General features: G+C 38.7%; 1 protein-coding gene across 1 annotated transcript in view; it reads right to left on the reverse strand.

Annotated features, from left to right (window-relative positions):
• Positions 1–3,744: 3,744 nt before the first annotated feature.
• The window catches only part of kcnb2b (potassium voltage-gated channel subfamily B member 2b), a 125,818-nt gene continuing 109,517 nt past the window's right edge, over positions 3,745–20,045 (reverse strand). Inside the window, exon 3 of the mRNA XM_055181753.2 lies at positions 3,745–6,734. Within this exon, the coding sequence (XP_055037728.2) occupies positions 4,869–6,734 (1,866 nt within the window). The 3' untranslated portion in view covers positions 3,745–4,868. The remainder of the gene's footprint in view (positions 6,735–20,045) is intronic.

Here is a 20,045-nt window from a genome sequence, read left to right on the forward strand (position 1 = left end):
AAAAGGACCTCGCTTGGAAGAGTGTCAGTGAGGACATTGGGCAACCTGGTAAGTTGTAAATACACATTCCACTTTTGAGTCACGTGACATTTATCGATTCGCTCCGTTTATTTTCTCCTTATAGTAAGGTTACCAAATGCAAACCGGTAACTCTCTCGATAACTACACAATCAACATCAGCCATCTTACAAACAGACAACCGCATAGCACTTGCCCCTCCCACAATAAGCGGATTTTGCTTCTGACGCACGTCAAATGCTTGCTTTCAAATGCATTCAAACTGTTCAAGTGGCAAACTATGCGCGGTAGACGCGATTTTGACGCCTCAAACGTGGTTGGTGTAAACGCAGCATAAGGAATGAATGGGGCTAGGCTAAATGCTAACACATTCACGACACGCTGTATAAAAAATAGGTATGTATTAATTCATCTAAGTTGAGGTAAGAACATAGTAAAATATTAATAACGGTGGTGTTTTCCTCACGATTCTCCAAATCCTCGATTCGATGACATTTTTAATTCTAAGGTCACGATTCAATTTGATTCTCGATTTTTACATTTTCTTTAAAGACAAAAAATGATAGGCCATTATTTATTATTATTATTATTATTATTATAGTTTCACATTAACATGCCCATTGCGTGCTTTATCTCGCATGGGGGTTTGTGGGCTTCACTTTACGCGAGAGGGCTTGTAGAGAGAGGATTCTTCTTGCACGCACAAAATGCGCACGTCTTGGACTTCTAGCATCTGAAATTAAACCAGCGCGTCATAAGCAGCTGCGCTTCTCTCTGTCTCACATGCACGTGCACTCACATCTATCCAAAGTACAAACATAAACTAAAGTAGTAATCCTTATGTATTTCTTTAGTTTTATGCGTTTTTATGCGAGCTGAGGCAAACTATCCCTTTTGTTTATAATATAACCCGCTGCATCTTGGCACATGCAGAGAGCCGTGTCCGAAGTCAGATCACTAGGTAGTAATCCTGTTTATGATATGCATTTCAAGGAGTTGTAGCAATACATCCCTCGTGTTTAAAATATAAATTGCGTTCCTGGATCAATGTTTTTAAAGGCACCTCTGAGAGGTTTATTTTCCCCCGCTTGGCAAGCCGACCGGACGTGACATGGGGGCGTGGCAGCATCGACGATCCCATTTTTTAATTCGAAGTTCGAGGTTGTGACTTAATTTCGACACCCTTAGTTAATAAAGTTTAAATATGTATATTTTTCTTACAAAATTGCATCGATTACCTGCAAAATACCTTTATTAACCCATTGGGATTACTTCCGTGAAGGATGAATGCACCCTCTTGGGGTTTAAAGTCAGAAGTTGATCCCTGTGTTTTACCATTATAAAGCTTTGAAAAGCAAGGACATTTACAAAAATAACTCCCAATGTGTTCATCTGAAAGACGATAGACATGTGCATCTCGGACTACCTAAGGGTGAGCAAATCAAGGGGTAGTTTTGATATTTGGCTGGAGTATCACTTTAAGTGAAGTATGCAAACACTTACATGATGTGTCATCTTGCTTGTGTTTATGGCGTCTGATGTTATTATACAGTTTTTGATGTGTACTGAATGACAACAGATGCTTTCACATCCATGTCACAGGTGCCTATAAGAATTGCTAGTTAGGCACAAACAGATTATAACAGGTCATTCATATATGACTGCTTCCTCTATTTGGCATATAAGCACACAAGGGAAACTGGATGGATGAGATGGCTCATCCTTCAATAGTCAGAGCTATCATTGTGAATAAGTTTGTATGTCAAACATACACAGGCAAGTGATGACACATTCTTTAAAAACAACAGCAAGAAGAAAATAAACAAGATGACGTCTTCTTTCCATGAAGAAAACATGAACATCCACCATATCAGAACATTAGTGTTGTAGAAAACCTGAGAACTTAATATTACGCATATCTATCACTTAAAGACCTGATAATTTCCCCTATAAAAAGTAGATTTTTCTGTACAGTTCTATATGAACAAAGCCAAATGATTTGTAGCCTACTCGTAAATGCTTATGAACAGGCGTCATTCCAACCACCGTATGGTTGTAAATTGTGGTCGTGCACAATTTTGGTTTTAGAAAAAATAGAGCCATCGTTTGCATTAATTCATAAAACAAAATACTTTTAATGAGCCCATAATTTAAAGAGTTTGTTTCTTTTATCTTGACATTTATAAAAGACCCTTACCGTCTGATTTGTGTAGTAGAGAATCTCATTTGAAGAGTTGTATGGTATAATATTAATATTTTTTAAGTGGTAACACTGATATTTCAAATATTAAAGATATATATATAATCTGAAAAATACAATTGTAGTCTCTGCCTATACACTTACAAATCCATTAGACTGTAAATAAAGTGCCACAATTCTTGGCCTGCATAGATTGCAGTATGCTGTATTGCACTTTCCACCAAAGTGTAACCGCGAGAGCCGTCTGAAGTTCTTCTTTCTTGTCATTTTGCATTCTTCATTCAACTTATTGAGATCATATGATTTCTTCAAACACAATGTACATATTGAACAATCAGTCGACTGCCATGCCCAAGCAAGCGATATACATATTTTTCCAGCAATCTTGGAATAAAGGCAACATAAAATGGAAATTCTCTATGGTGATAGCAAACAGAAAACAGGCTTTAGTCCAGATAATAAAAAAAACTGAATCCAAAATAAATACTCAGTAGAACTGGACAAAATTGAGTTTCTGATAAGAAACGACTAAAAGGTCAGGCGTCTGAATGATGCAGATATGGTGAAACATGAATTACAATGAAATAACTCAAGTGAAAAATTAAAACTGTAGTGCCATTTACACTACTGTACGCTTGCCAGATGAAAAAAACTATGTTTTATGTCTATATGTAAATTCACCATGTAAAACATATTTTGCATTTTGGTCCATTTCATTGGTAACATAGTACTGATATGATGACGTTTGGGGTTTTAAAGGGACATTCCACTTTTTTTGAAAATATGCTCACCTTCCAGCTACCCTAGAGTTAAACATTTGACCGTTTTGGAATCAGTTCAGCTGATCTCCGGGTCTGGCGCAAGCGCATAGCTTAGCACAATCCACCGAATCCGACCAGACCATTAGCATCGCGCAAAAAACAACAAAAGAGTTTCTATATTTTTCTTATTTAAAACTTGACTCTTCTGTAGTTACCTGAAAATAGTCCCCTGCTATTTAAAGTAACCAATGGGACTATTTTCAGGCAGTGGGTAATATCACTATGCCTGCTGCAGCCATGTTACAGCAGCAAACTCCTTGATTATTATGCCAAAATGAGAGTATAGTTCCTAGCCATATCTGCCAACTTTAATTTTTCGGACGGTCTTAGCACACGATGTATCTACAGCAGAGTCAAGTTTTAAATAGAAAAAATATCAAAACTCTCCGGCCATTTTTTTGCGCAATGCCAATGGTCCAATCAGATTCAATGGACCGTGCCAAGCCATGCCAAAAGTGCCAGCACCAGACCCGGAGATCAGCTGAATGGATTCCAAAACGGTGAGAATCAAATGTAGCCTGGGTGCCAGCCGATCTTAGCCCCGCCCACAACATTTTTAGAGACGATAAGATCGGTCTGGGGTTTCTCCGTTGAGGAGCTTCTATGCTAGACCCAAAGCTGGTTGAACCAAACAAATTGTCAGGGCGGGCTTTATATGATGATGAACATACTCAATAGAATTGAGTATGACAACGTCAGGCTAAATCAAATGTTTAAGGGAGCTGGAAAATGAGCACATTTTCAAAAAAAAGTGGAATGTCCCTTTAAAAGGAAACATGAACAATGTTTGTAAGTTTTAATGACCAGAACTACTTACCTGATGGTCAAATTACTATTCGAAATACACTAATTGTTTAATTTCTTGTGCTATTGTATATTTGAGCTTGAAAATATAAGTTAAGACATACATACCTGTATCAATCTTTTTGAATTATATCATTTTAAAACAGGCCATTAAACTAGGCATCACTATTGCGATATTCAATAGACTTATAGTAGATAATAATATAATGCACATTTATTTACTAACTATTTTATAGAATTAGAAATCTGCTAATCTCATTTGTTATGTATTTGGCAACTACAGGTGTATATTTAACTTTCTATCAAGAAAAATGTGGTGCGATCCATCAACATGAATTATAAACCTCTGGTCATTAAATCTAACAGTTTGATTAATGGTGCTAATTGGAGTGAAAGAAAAAAAAAACGCAAAAAAATTGTAGTGACATCAAAGGCCATTCCTAAACCTTAACACAAACACATCTGAATTAGGTACCCATTGCATTTCTACAGAAAGTCATGATATGTTTCAATACGTCGCTACTTTGCAGCTCACTTTTCACAGTCTTTGATGAAAAATCCCCTCATCATTAAAAATGAAATAAAACAAACAAACAAAACAATCCCCTTTTGACATCTACTATGCCCCCTGTGGCTATGTGCATTGTCATTGCTGTAGTCTCTGTATTTACTGTGGAGTGCTCTGAGCAAACTAAGCACCATAAAACAGCTTTGTTAATATGCATGCTTCTGAAGATCTGTCCCTCTACATTTGTGTATGTCTCTATAAAATGAATTAGGTGAAAAGGTACAATGTACAGGTAGGTCAACAATGTCCTCATCATTGGGTAAATACATTCTAAACATGTCTCTCGTTCGCACCCGCATCCTCCAGGCTTCGTCTGCAAGAACTGCAGTCTATTGACAATGACAAAATTACAAGGAACTTTTCATGCCATGCAGAAATATCTTTCGGACCGCATCTCTGTGCACTTGTCTTCTCCAGTGTATAATTTTGTAGCTTCTCTCCCGACCTGAGCCCACAGTCACATGCCGGTTTCGCAGGATGGTGAGAGGTTGCCATCCCCTGGCATTAGACGGATCTCGGGTGCAAACATGTGGTTCTCCACCTTGTGTTCACTTTGGTTGGTGTCCGGTATCTCCTCCCCGTTATCGCCCACTACACCCTCGGTACAGTTGTGCGCTGTACGCTTAGGTGTGGAGATGACTGCGGTAGCCACTTCCTTAAGGTTCCCATGGTACTCTTGCTCCCCCAAAAGCAGTTCCGCCTCCTGCGGATGGTATTGACCGGCAAGCCTCCTTGGAGAAAGTACTACGCCTTTGTTTGTAAAACTAGGCAGTGGCTCTGAATCCGAACAAAGAGGAGAGCACTCTCCTTCTGGGGAGTCATCCTCCAAAAGACTATTATTGATGTCCTGTGGAGAGGAGGTGTGGGGTGGTGTCAAAGGACCATCTTCTGGTGTTTCTATGAAGTTGACTTTGAGGCCTTTTGTCTTTACTGGATTTGTGCCACGAATGGAGCTTTTGATGTTCTCCACCATCTCTGTGAAATTCTCTTGAGTTGCTTCTTCGTTGTCCTCTGCACAGAAGGTCTCAGGAGGTGTCAGATGGCCGAGATGAAGCCGTGCAGATGCTTTAAGTTGCCTTTGCTGAACCTGCTCAGCTGTAGGTGTGGATGCCTTCTCACCGTGTCCAAATTCAGCAGTGCAGCTTGCAAAGCTGTCGACGCTTGATATGCTTCTCACATCGGTGATGGTTCTTTCCTTCGGTTGTTCCTCAGTGGCGGATGGGACGTCTTTCATCTCCAGTTCCACCTCTTGTTTTGACACAGCTGCAGTTTGTGAGGCGGCGGTTGTGCTGAGATCAGAGAAGGACTGCGTCTTTGTCATCTGGTTATACATTTCTTCCAGTTCCTGAGCATTCAGACGCTTAGGACTCGGCGTTCTGACATACTCATTCTTGTCAAACGACCTCAGGCTGGCATCTGAAGATGTACGTTTGGGAAAACCCCACCTGTTAGGAGAGAGGTGGTTATCCATCTGTCCTTTCTCGTCACTTTTGTCTACTACGACGTCCATTAGCTCCATACTCCGAGCGAAGGCATCTTTCAGATTCATAGAGACAATACTGCCATTCCTCTTGGCTCGTTCTAAGGCCTCTCTTCTCTTGATGGCTTTCTCCTGTCGTTTCTGCTCCTTGTAGAACTCGGAAAAGTTGTTCACAATAATAGGGATGGGTAAGGCAATGACCAGCACACCAGCAATGCAGCAAAGTCCACCGACTATTTTACCAAGTAAAGTCTGTGGATAGATATCTCCATAGCCCACTGTAGTCATGGTAATCGTAGCCCACCAAAACGAAGCTGGGATGCTGGTAAATTTTGTAGCATCTTCATCTTTTTCCGCAAAGAACACCAGGCTGGAGAATATCATAATTCCCATGGCTAAGAATAATATGAGTAGGCCAAGCTCATTGTAACTGCGCCTGAGGGTAAATCCGAGGGATTGAAGTCCAGTCGAATGTCTGGCCAGTTTTAAAATCCTTAATATTCTCATGATACGGAATATCTGCACCACCCTCCTCACGTTTTGAAACTGTAGCACACTTTTGTTTGATTCGGTCAGAAAAATCGTGACATAGTAGGGTAATATAGCTAACAAGTCAATGACGTTCAGCGGCCCTTTGAAAAATTTCCACTTGTTCGGCGAGGACAGGAAGCGCAGGAGGTACTCCATTGTAAACCATGCGATACACACGGCTTCAACGTGAGCGAGTTGAGGATTGTCATTGGCTTGTTGAAATTCATCTATGACTTGGAGTTCAGGCAAGGTGTTGAGGGAGAGTGCAACTGTTGAAAGAACGATGAACAGAATTGATATGATGGCCAAGATCTGCAAGATAAAGAAAGAAGAATAACATCAGTCATTGCGTTTTTACTGCTTGCTTAACATTTTTGTGTCATTGCAAGATGTACAAAAAACATCCAAGTTCAAAACTTGGAAGTTACTGTCTTAAAAATGAATGATGTTCTCTTGTATACAATCACAGCTTAAAAGCCTAAAGCTATTTTTCTTTTAATCAAATTTTTAGGATTTATTTGCCTTTTATTTATATACTCTTGGTACCAAGAAGTTCAAAAACAGTCTGACATGATAATGTCTAGATATTAGCCAATACATCATCAAAATGAGTCATTTCAAAAGCACTGAAAGATGTGTGGGGGATTCAAGTGAAATATTGAGTTTCTTCTGAATGTCTGTCTACATCCACGGCACAAAAGACTGCAGAGTTTAGTTTGAGATTAAATGGTCCAGTCAAGCTTATTAAACTCTATTATCTATGAAAACCAAAACTGACCCAAGATCAGGGCTCTTAATCTGAAATTTATAAAAGATTTAGGTCTTTGCACTGCCAAATGAAAATGCTTGAATGAATATGAAACACAAATATGCATAAGTACAACCCATATCATTTGATTATGTAATAAAATATAAACACAGCCATGGAAAAATTAAGAGACCACTCCAGTTTTTTTCTTTAATCATTATATTGACATGCATAGTGACCATTTTAGTCAAGTGTCTGGTAAATTCCAATAAAAGCCAACCTCAGGAGTGACAAAGTCATCCAACAGCAATGTAAAAGAGAGCATGATAGATGTGATTTAAAATCAGGGTTATTCCATCAAATATTCATTTTTTAATTTTGTTCCTAAAATGTGAAAACTTTAGCATTTTGTTTAAAAATTAATATAAACTTGTGTTCTATTGAAGATCTGAAAACATTACATCTTTTTATTTGTTTGTCCGCTTTCAGTTTTTGCAAATGAGTGCATATAAAAAAATTGTATTAGGAATTTGGCAGAATTGTTGTAGTAGTTGACCGAAGGAAACAAAAATGATAATTTTTGTTTATAAACAAATATTTATAAATAGTAAATTTAGAAAAACTAAAAATAATCTTGAAGTGGTCTCTTGTTTTTATCCACAGCTGTATGTTAATAGTTTTTTATGCATATGCAAAGTGGACATGTCACTTAAAGGGACACTTTTGCATTAAGCTTTGTATAGTTAGAACCCCAGTCATGTTTTTAAATGGTCATGCATCATTTCCTCAGTTAAGACAGGAAAAATAGAGATTTCAGTGTTGCACTTCATTCTTTCAGTGATGTAAAAATCATCATTTTGCATCATTGAAAGAAGGAAGTCCAATATCTTTGTTGAGGGGGTGACACTACAAACACCCCTTTTCTCGGTCAAATAGGCACCAAATTTGAAATGCATGTTACATTTCGACTACAAATATGACGCACTTTCAATTAAGATTAATGTTTCTATGAAATGCTCCTTTAAATAGGCCATTTACATAACAATTTATTCAACTGAAAACGAGAACCTTTTTTTATAGCTTTTTAGCAGTAAGTTTACACGACAACATCGTTTTGGGGTCCTGAAAATGCAAACATTTGAAAACGAGTTCCAAAGTGCAAGTTTTTGAAACCGATGTCTTTATCATTTCCATGTAAACGCAAAAATGCAAATCTGTAAAAACAATAAATGTCAAGCGCATGCGTGCTTCGCATTCGGTTTACAGGCATGCACATTTTCATGTATACACATAAAAATGGCGGACTACATGATTGTGTTTGTGATGCTAAAAAATTGAAGTTGAAGTAGCAGCCTCATCATCCATACAAAACTGCCAGCTGATTATGCCATATTGTTTGTTTAAAGGCGTCTTTCCTCAGGCTACTCCTACACTTCTCTTAAGGGCCCTTTGTAGTGTGAGGGTGTACTCACACTATCTAAATTAAACTGCGCTCGGGCGCGTTTGACCCCCAAAGCCTGGTTTGTTTGACTAGTGTGGTCTCTTTGTACCACGCTCGTGAACGGATTGGTTAATCGTACCCTGACTAGGTTGAAGAGGTAGGCCGGAGCACGGTTCACTTGGGCTCAGGCGCGGAAGGCGCAGTGTGATCGTTAATCGCGCCAAAACTCGATTCAAAAGGAGACGTAAATTGCGCGACCACTCACCTTCAATTGCCTTCGTTAAAACCTTATTATTTATGCAGCAGGGTTACATGAATGTCTATGCTGCACACGCGACAGGTCAACTCATCAATATGATAAGCATGTGAGAGGGCTGTTTGTCATCGTGCACCAAATGACTAAATAAAAAACACAGACTTAACATTACGATGGGTTCCAGTGTTAAGAGAGTGCTTTACTTCCTGCTTTGTTCAAAATAATCGCATCCTAATGACAACAGAGCGCCCGGGCGCTGATCGATCAATTGGTTTGGATAATATGAGTGCGACCTAAGTGACAGCACTACCCACTGGCCTGGCATGCATTATACAGCATTTTTAATCGTTTTCGGATCGGAAATTTTATATTTTCAGTACAATCGGTGTAGTGTAAACTCAGCCTAAGTTTGGGGCGTGTGTTGCATTTGTTATCTGTATCATTTTTGTCTGTAAAACACATTCTTATAAGTAAATGTAGTTCTGTTTAACATGACTAATACCTGCTGTAAACAAAACAACCGAAATATCTGACAGCGTGTTTACCCTGAAATACATTTCAAAACAGTAAGAACTTTGACACTTCATGTTTGTGCACCGTAGATAGTGCCAAAAACACAGAGAGCATTGGATAAAAATAGCAACCCATCTCCTTTGATTACTTGTGTTGAAGGGGACCTCAATGAATAAGTATAAGGTATGAATATCAAACATGGACATGAATGAAGAGAGTGCTTTCTGCCTGCATTTGGTGAGGATGGGCAAGAAGGGCTTTTATGTGTGATCCACCCACTTATTCATTTACTGAAGTCCATTTACAGGCAGATCTTTTCCAATCAGAGCTGTCTGAAGACAACAGCAATCCCATCACACATATCTCTCATTGCACACTAACCACCTTTCTCAAAGCTGTGTCACATCATTGCTTTATGTCTTTTTTTAGAGACAGTGAACATTCTTTTTTCTTAAATGATTGCTTTTTGTATTTATAGTCTGGTTAGCTGTTCAATTGAGAGAATATAGTTATGTAATTTGTCACATGGATATGGGCCTGACATAGTGCTTTAATGTTGCTGGTCTATTTCTTTGTAATGTCCATCTTTAGATGTGTTGCAAGTTTCCGAACAAAGTATACTCAAAGATCTTGACTACAGTTGTCATTCTAGACTTATTATCTGCGATGATTTCAGGCTCATTTTGGATAATTATAAAACTGATTCTGATTGTAAAGTGTTTGATGTAGTATTGATTCTTGGTCGTTGTAATACCACATGCTAATGCTCAATTTCCTGTGGTGCGCCATGATTTATTGCATAAGGGAGTGCACTGCACAGATCTGCACAATATCTGTTTTCTGAGATCATTTTTCTGTACAACCAACAATCACTTGCTATACCTAAATCCTCCACACTACATTAAAAATTATTACAAGTTATGTAATATAATAAAAAGGATTAAGTAATATGAATAATTAATTGTATTTATAAATGCTCTTATAAATGATTCAGATAAAATTTAACCTATTTTAAGCAGAACAATAACTGATAGATGTTTGATTAATCTCTAGGATTCTTAAGGGAGTATTTAACCCAAATATGAAAAATCTCTTATAACTTAAAGGAATAGTCTACTCATTTTCAATATTAAACTATGTTATTACCTTAACTAAGAATTGTTGATACATTCCTCTATCATCTGTGTGCGTGCACGTAAGCGCTGGAGTGCGCTGCGGCACTTCGATAGCATTTAGCTTAGCCCCATTCATTCAATGGTACCAATCAGAGATAAAGTTAGAAGTGACCAAACACATCAACGTTTTTCCTATTTAAGACGAGTAGTTATACGAGCAAGTTTGGTGGTACAAAATAAAACGTATCGCTTTTCTAAGCGGATTTAAAAGAGGAACTATATTTTATGGCGTAATAGCACTTTTGGGAGTACTTCGACTAGGCGCAGTAACACCCTCCTTCTCCCATTATGAGAGGGAGAAGGGGAGCGGACTTTTCAGGCGAGTCGAAGTACTCCCAAAAGTGCTATTACGCCATAAAATATAGTTCCTCTTTTAAATCCGCTTAGAAAAGCGCTACGTTTTATTTTGTACCACCAAACTTGCTCGTATAACTACTCATCTTAAATAGGAAAAACGTTGATGTGTTTGGTCACTTCTAACTTTATCTCTGATTGGTACCATTGAATGAATGGGCCTAAGCTAAATGCTATCGAAGTGTCGCAGCGCGCTCCAGCGCTTACGTGCACGCACACAGATGATAGAGGGATGTATCAACTCTTCTTAGTTAAGGTAATAACATAGTTTAATATTGAAAATGAGTAGACTATTCCTTTAACCCTCATCCTATCTCAGATGTATACACTGTAAAAATGTCAGGGTTATTTTTGACCCATAATGGGTAAATATTGGGCAGAACACATGCTGGGTTAAAAATGACCCTCATGCTGGGTTAAAAATAACCAAATGTTAGATTGTTGTTATGTAACCATGTGGTGATTGATATCCCAGCATTGGGTCATTTTTACCCCGCGATGTGTTCTGTCCAATATTTACCCATTATGGGCCAAAAATAACCCAGCCATTTTTACAGTGTATGACTTCCTTTTCTTCAGTTGAACACCAATAATCCATTTTATATTAAAATGCCATCATGTTATCTTCTTAAATAAGGGCTCAACATGGTGAAGCTCCAAAAAGCGCATTGATATATCATTAAAGTGATCTGTATGTTGAGATGGATACATGTGTGCATCAATCGCTAAATAAGCTAATTTTCTCTTAGAAACATATTGTGGAGTCATTTGGATTGCTTTAGTGATGGATGTGATTTGTTTGCGCTTCGTCATTTTGACCCCTAATTAAGATATGATGGCATTTTAATATAAAATGATTTGTTTGTGTTCCGCTCAAAAAATGAAGTCTAAAACAACGCAGCATGAAGTTAAAACAAATTTGTTTTTAGGGTGGGCCTTATTTTTCAACATTAAAAATGTCATGCTCTCACCCCACCAATATGTTTCAATAAATAAAATAAAAAAATTGGCCATTTGTTTTCAATATTAATTAATATTTAGAGGTTGCTCAAGACCTTTGAAGTTTAACACATTCACGTATTGATGTGATACTTTGTGCTAGTATGTATAATTGTTTAATAATATATACTTATGGCAGCAATAGACTTATTTGACCATGCTCCATGCAATGAAAACTCCTGTTGTGATATGTCTTTCAAAGCAAGAAAGCTTCAATGTGAATGAAGCACAATATATACACTGAGAGAATGGCTGAAGCAACACAAGGCAAGTCCGCTATATGGTTACTTGGATCAGAAGAGACTGACATAACTGGAACAAAGTTACCCTCCAAGAAGCAAGTTTTATGTGTCTTGTGCGTTTTTAAATGGTACAGTTTTTGCAAAAATATGTGATTTCGGAAATATTCAAAGGCTTTGAGCAACCTTTAGATATTGTAGGATCAATTCAAAATTTTGCACAGTGTGTTGTTATTGATATCCTAACACATTTAGGGGGTGAAAGTTGAACATTAAAAAAAAAGAAAATAATAATTGACCCAATATAAGGTCCACCCTATTGGTTAAGTCAATTCAACCTATATTTTAAGTTTTGACTTGTGATAAGCTGACATAACTTATAAAAACAAGTTGAAGTTGTTTAACTTAATTAGTTAAGTTAAAGTAACGTAAACATATATGTTGATAATTCTTTACAGTGTACAATAACATGAGGGTGAGTAAATTATGAGATAATTTTTATATTTGGATGAACTGTTCATTTGATAGCAGTCGATGAAAGGTGACTATTATTCTGATGGTGGTTGAGAAATGATCTCCAGTAATATTAGGGCTAATGAGTTAAATGCTCTGTGGCAGGTCTTGTAGCTTTATAAATGAGATCTGGATTGACTTTTATTATGAGTGAAGGATTTCAATCATTGTTAGTGGGTGCACGTAACTTGACCATGGCACATTAGAGAAAAGCCAGCAACTTCTCTTTCATCTCTATCAAGACGAAATTGTTTCCATCAGGTCACTAATGCAAGTGCTCTCGGTTATCATTTCATCGGTCTAACCTTTTTACCTGAGTAAAAGGATAAAACATTTATAATTGTATCCATTAATTGGTTGAAATGTGAAAAGTGACCTCTGCATGGCAAGTGGTGATAGGGGAGGGGTTAAAAAGGGTGCTTGGTGACATCATCTGAAAGGAAAAGCTGTTTACGACGTGAGGCTGAGTCCCCAAAATACAATTAGGAATGTGTAGAAAGTGAAAGTCAATATTGAAACTTAATTGAATTAAAATTTCTGTTACGTTACAATGACCTCACGTGACCAATCAAAGCACTTTCTGCTGTGCCTTCTGTGGCACTATGTCAACTGATTATGCTGTCATAAAGGGTGAGGCTTAAGTGCCCACTCATTTAAACTACCATATCCATCTACTGTTACAAGCAGACCGCACACATGGTTAAACCATAATATAAATCACGCTCAACACTAAAGTATGGGCTTCGAAACGAGCTAATGCATTTGATCTCAGTCCACAATGGCTTCTTCCTTTTTGTACAGAAAGAGGGCTTGTGGTTCAGGAAGTTTTATAATGACATCTACTCAGTGAAAACCTATTAGCAGCATGTGCCATCAGTCAGGCATGGATTTTCTGAAAAAGTGTAAAGCCGCAATGTTCTTAGGACACAGTGTGATTTCCCATCACCTCTACCCGGTCAAACAAGTTAAATCCTCAACCGTATTACAGAATTGGCAATCTGCACTGTGTTTGGTTGTACACAAAAAGTGTTGGGGAATTCATTTAGCTGCACTGTAAAAATGGCTGGGTTAACATAACTATATTGTCAGTCACCTTACAAAATGAACTGTATTGCTTTTATTACCTTAGAATGAGCTGTTTTTATCTACATACACTGTTGGTCCTCCTACATGGAAGTTGCCATTTCATGCCGCCATGTTTCTACAGTAGCCCTTAACGGACAAACTGTTCTACAGAGCGTTTTGTCACTACGTTGTCTCAGACGATAACATGTTTGTCCTGTGGCGACAATCATAGCTTCTCTATGCGTTTCGAAAGGAATGGGTCATAGATATGTACACTAGATGTCGCCTCTGGGTTCTTGAAACAGGGGTCTTGTCATAGGAAGTAGCTAGGTAATGCTGCTATTTCCGCCTGTACTTCGAACCCATGGACGGTGCCGGACTTTTGTGCTCCGTATGGATGTTAGGGCTACTAGCACTATGCATTAGAGTTAGAAAAAGTAGATTTTCATAATATCAAAACTTTAATTTTTTTCTGTACTCGAACCTGAAACGAACCAAAAGAAAACCAAGAAAATCGCATTCATGACGATTTATGGTGATTTTATTTCCGTTACACCATTGCCTACAATGACGCTGATGCAGGGCTCCCCTGTTTCAAGATGGCGGATTGATTTGATGCATTCGGTCCAATGAACTGCTGTAGCCAAGGGGACATCTAGTGTACATATCTATGGGAAGGGGTGAGCTGTTGACTGAGCCATTGGATGCAATTCACAGTCTCACCGCTACATGCAGCAAAAAATCTACACAGTAGACCTTTAATCCCTCACTCATGCTCATGTATCAATCACATGCTTCCATCTTCTATGGCTTTGTCCCAAATGGCACACTCCGGACTTGTGGACTTCCTCAGAATCCACACTTTGATGACATCATGTAGCACAGACCTTAGGGGCCTTTGACGCGAGTCCAAGAGGGTGCACCGGAGTCGTATTGGGACAGACTCGAGCGTCACGCCGGAAATAGGAAGAGAAGTTGCCCAACAGTGTGAACTCGTCCCTTCCGTTGTCTGATTGGTCTGATTGCTCCTTCACAAGGACTTCTGGGTTGGTAAAGTGTGTGAAGTCTGCTGCAGTGCGGGCTTCGCCGAAGATTGCATCAAAGATGCAAAGAGGGAGCTGATGAGCACACTTTGGAGCGTAAAAATGAGAGATGGGTCACCCTACGGACTCGTAGACTAAGCGAGCATGCACAATTTAAGGCCACGAGGCTGAAAGTCCACATGAAGTGCGCCATTTGGGACAGGGCCTATCTTTTGAACATCTTAGGGGCCACAGTTGAATTCGCACACAAGCAGTCAACCCAAAATTATACAAATTGGTGTCATGTGACACAGACCAAAGGGTTGGACCTTATTTCCACAAACCCTTGAAAGGTGTCCTGGATTAACCAAAATGAAAGTGGTAGTTGTTAAGAAAATAAGTTACGATGTGCAGCCATGTCTTCTCCGTGGCTTTGTAGAGTATAAACAATCCTTTCGGAAGCAGGTTCCTATTGAAGAGCCTGGATGCTCTCACTTCAGCCAGTCCATTAATAACATTGCCTTAAAGGAACTACAACGCCTTCAGTCCTCTCGTCTATTATAAAAACAAACATAAACCCGGCAGCTTCCAATAAATCAATAAATGTGATACATGGCCTTTGGGATTTCAATTTTTGGTGCAACAACATTGCAAGAAAGAGCACGAAGAGCTGAGATGAAAAAAAAACACTCTGATATTCACTTAGAGTCGCTCGACACTACAGAAAATAATTAGCAGAGCTCTGGAAAATATTCCCAGGAAGGCTGATGCGTCTCAGACCGGTTTGTGTCATCGGAATGTGAATGAGGTGTGCAAATAAATTCAAGTATTTCCACTTCCACCTCCACTCATGTGAACATAAATCTTGCTGACTCCATTTACAAGCTCGGGGGGCTTTTGTCAGATCTACAGTAGCTTTGAGAAAATAAGCGGAACAAATGACTTTCTTAATCCAAATCTTTATGTACAGAAAACAAAAGCAACCACTACGTGTTTGTATTGTAAATGCTAATTTGTCCTTATCACAGCCCACTCAGATCACCCATTGAGATAAAACAAGTTTTAAAATAACCTGATCAGAAACTGCATGAACAAAACATCATGAAACTTCTCTAGTTTGTTTGATATAACCATGCATGCAAAATCATGAATTTCACTTTATAGACGGTTTCAGCGGCAACGACATGAACAAACGGCTTTCGTGCCCAAACTTAATTTCTGGTAGACCTCTGCAAATAATCAATAACAACATTGTCTCTTTAGATCAGTGGTCTTCAACATGGTGCCCGCACAGAGTGGGTGAGGTTCTACATGGGATTGATTCAACAAGGTGCTGAAAGCATTCTTTAGAAATGTTGGCCCATATTGATAGGATAGCATCTTGCAGTTGATGGAGATTTGTGGGATGCACATCCACGGCACTAGGCTCCCGTTCCACCACATCTTAAAGATGCTCTATTGGGTTGAGATCTGGTGACTGTGAGGGCCATTTTAGTACAGTGAACTCATTGTCATGTTCAAGAAACCAATTTGAAATGATTCGAGCTTTGTGACATGGTGCATTATCCTGCTGGAAGTAGCCATCAGAGGATGTGTACATGGTGGTCATAAAGGGATGGACATTGTCAATGGGCATTTTTAACGATGCCCATTGGGACTAAAGGGCCTAAAGTATGCCAAGAAAACATTCCCCACACCATTACATTAATGAGAAATTGAACAGGTGTTCCTAATAATCCCTTAGGTGAGTGTGTTTGTGGGCTACAGTCCACAGCCCAAATTTTGTCTTCGACGTTTTTTAAATGCAAAATTGCTTGCTGGGAAAATCCCACAGAAGTAGGCAGCACATATTTGCTACAGGTTTTTGTCACCTCATTCCTCCATCTTTATGAACATGTTCTGCCCCTAGGTCTCTAACTTCCTTTTATCCCTTCCTGTCACTCAGGACAACTTTGCAATTTCCTCTTTCACCCGATGCACTGTGGTTGGCCATCGACTACACTGCATGCCAGAAAAATGATCTGGGCCACAGCATCCTGTCTGTCAACCAAGCAAGGTTATTGATTGAGTACACATCACATTACGGACACCGCAAAGAGAAAGAGCTGCCAGGCTTTATCGATTGGCCACTTTGTACATTATCGAGTCTGATGCACCTTGATGTGGGACAGTTTGCTGTTCAGCATCACAAGGATGCACCGCACAGATATTTCTTAAGTATGTGATCAATTCCTGTCATTATGACAGACTGGGAAAAGAGGATTGGTCACGGAGTGTAATACTCTAATTCTATTATTTACCAAATCGAATGATCTAATAAAGAGCTTTAGGAATATTTGGGCACATGGCGCTTGGAGTAAAAACAGTGAGGGGAGGTGACCCTAAAAAGTAGTGTGTCATTGCAGACAGTGACTTTGAACATAAATTTATTATAGATTTATGCTTCCTTCATAAAGATTAAGATGAACAGAGAATTATATTCATTCAGGCAGAGTGCCAGTGAACAAAAAATGTATCCAATAAGGCAGAAGTAAAAATTGAAGGGTACTGATAAAACTTGATTTGAGGGATATTGGATATATATTTGTTGAAATATTTGGATCCCAAATAGCTTGGTAATCCAAGTTTAGCAGTCAGAATGAATTAAAAATGAGTCTCATAGCTCTGAAATTTCCAATATCCATTAAAGTAAGAAACATGATCTCATTACTAAAGTTTAAGCGAATTGATTGATTTATCCGGATAAATCTTGGCTTTCTGCAACTTAAATGAATCTTTTGATGTTGATTGGCAATGGCTACACAGAGCCGCCCTGGTGTCAGATCTAGGCTTATCTTCACAGCGTTGATCATCCGAGACTTTATTGACTGGCCGTTGAAAATTTTAGTTGTACAACCTCAAACATTTTTAGGGACCTTGGGAATTAAGCCAATCCCATTAAATTTCGGCTTCAAGAGAAATGACCACTGATCCATAAAGCAGCGAATAAACGTCAGAGAAATAAGGACTGCGTGTCAAAGTGGCCCACAGAGTCTATTTCATAAGTTGTATTAAACTGTAGCATGGATACGCTTCACTGAATGCTTGCTTTAAATATTACCCTGCACTTTTCAGGTGCCCACTGTGGACAGAAAATATCGAAGCAAAAGTCATCACGGCAAACTAAACTTAATTAAATGTAATTATTTCTGTTATGCTATCCACCAGGTGTATCCAACCCTGCTCTTGGTGAGCTACCGGTTGTGTTCGAAATATTTGTTGCGTATTTGAAAATTAAATAATAATTTATCACTGGATATGCAATCAAAAGGGGTAAAAATAAAACTTTATTTGTACTAAATTTGTGCCCCAGACGTTTCCTGGCCGCCATTTTATTTTTTTGAACTTGACCAGGCTCAACCAATCACAATTCCTGCGCACGCCCACACATACAACCCCAAATCAGAAAAAGTTGGGACACTGTAGAAATTGTGAGTAAAAAAGGAATGGAATAATTTACTAATCTCATAAACTTATATTTTATTTACAATAGAATATAGATAACATATCAAATGTAGAAAGTGAGACATTTTGAAATGTCATGCCAAATATTGGCTCATTTTGGATTTCATGAGAGCTACACATTCCAAAAAAAGTTGGGACAGGTAGCAGGTAGAGGCCGGAAAAGTTAAATGTACATATAAGGAACAGCTGGAGGAGGACCAATGTTTAGGAATAGGAATGTTGTCCCATTCTTGTCTTAAACAGGCTTCTAGTTGCTCAACTGTCTTAAGTCTTCTTTGTCGCAACTTCCTCTTTATGATGCGCCAAATGTTTTCTGTGGGTGACAGATCTGGACTGCAGGCTGGCCATTTCAGTACCCGGATCCTTCTTCTATGCAGTCTTGACATTGTAATTGATGCAGTATGTGGTCTGGCATTGTCATGTTGGAAAATGCAAGGTCTTCCCTGAAAGAGACAACGTCTGAATGGGAGCATATGTTGTTCTAGAACATAGATAAACCTTTCAGCATTGATGGTGCCTTTCCAGATGTGTAAGCTGCCCATGCCACACGCACTCATGCAACCCCAAACCATCAGAGATGCAGGTTTCTGAAATGAGCGCTAATAACAACTTGGGATGTCCTTGTCCTCTTTAGTCCCGATGAAATGGCGTCCCAGTTTTCCAAAAAGAACTTCAAATTTTGATTCGTCTGTTCACAGAACAGTTTTCCATTTTGCCATTTTAAATGAGCCTTGGCCCAGAGAAAATGCCTGCGCTTCTGGGTCATGTTTAGATACGGCTTCTTTTTTGACCTATAGAGTTTTAGCTGGCAACGGCGAATGACACGGTGGATTGTGTTCACCGACAATGTTTTCTGGAAGTATTTTTCTTTGCAAAAAAACTATTTTTCGCCGCAGCATTGGGGGAATTGGTGATTCTCTGCCCATCTTGACTTCTGAGAGACACTGCCACTCTGACAGGCTTTTTTATACCCAACCATGTTGCCAATTGACCTAATAAGTTGCAAATTAGTCCTTAAGATGATCCCTATATGTACCTCTATATTTTCCGGCCTCTTATTACTACCTGTCACAACTTTGTTTGGAATGTGTAGCTCTCATGAAATCCAAAATGAGCCAATATTTGGCATGATCTTACTTTCTACATTTGATATGTTATTCTATTGTAAATAAAATATAAGTTTATGAGATTAGTAAATTATTCTATTCCTTTTTTACTCACAATTTCTACAGTGTCCCAACTTTTTCTGATTTGGGGTTGTAGAATTGTGAAATGACTTGTGTATCCAAGTTGATTATACTTTCAAATTTTACAGTGTAGTCGTTTTCAATTAATCATGGTTATAACTGTATGCATGCTTTTAGTGAACATTTCTATGCACTCACAGTTCTCTTCAAAAACAGACTTATCAAAAGGCAAGATTGCAAACAAAACATCAGATTTTAAAATCAATTTGACAAATGACCGCCATGTATAATTAATGTCCTCTTGTAAAAGGTTGCGAGGCAACCCTGGAGCCACGGCTTCTAGTCTAATGACTTTCTGGGTAAATCTAATCAGACTGAAAGTGCTAGCTATTAGCCCTCATTGACTAACCGAGCCCTTCACGCAACCACTTGCATTGTCTCTTTCTTCTCAAACACACACATGCATCTTTCTAAACCGTGACTGTGTTGTAGTTAAGTCTTCGTCTTGACTCTCCAGTCCATCTTCTTGACTATATCTGCTCTTCTCTCTCGACAGATGTCAATTTTATTAATGCTGTGTTTTTGAATCCTTTCATCAGTGGCTTAT

This window comes from Misgurnus anguillicaudatus, chromosome 25 (assembly GCF_027580225.2).
Source record: "Misgurnus anguillicaudatus chromosome 25, ASM2758022v2, whole genome shotgun sequence".
Lineage (NCBI taxonomy): Eukaryota > Metazoa > Chordata > Actinopteri > Cypriniformes > Cobitidae > Misgurnus > Misgurnus anguillicaudatus.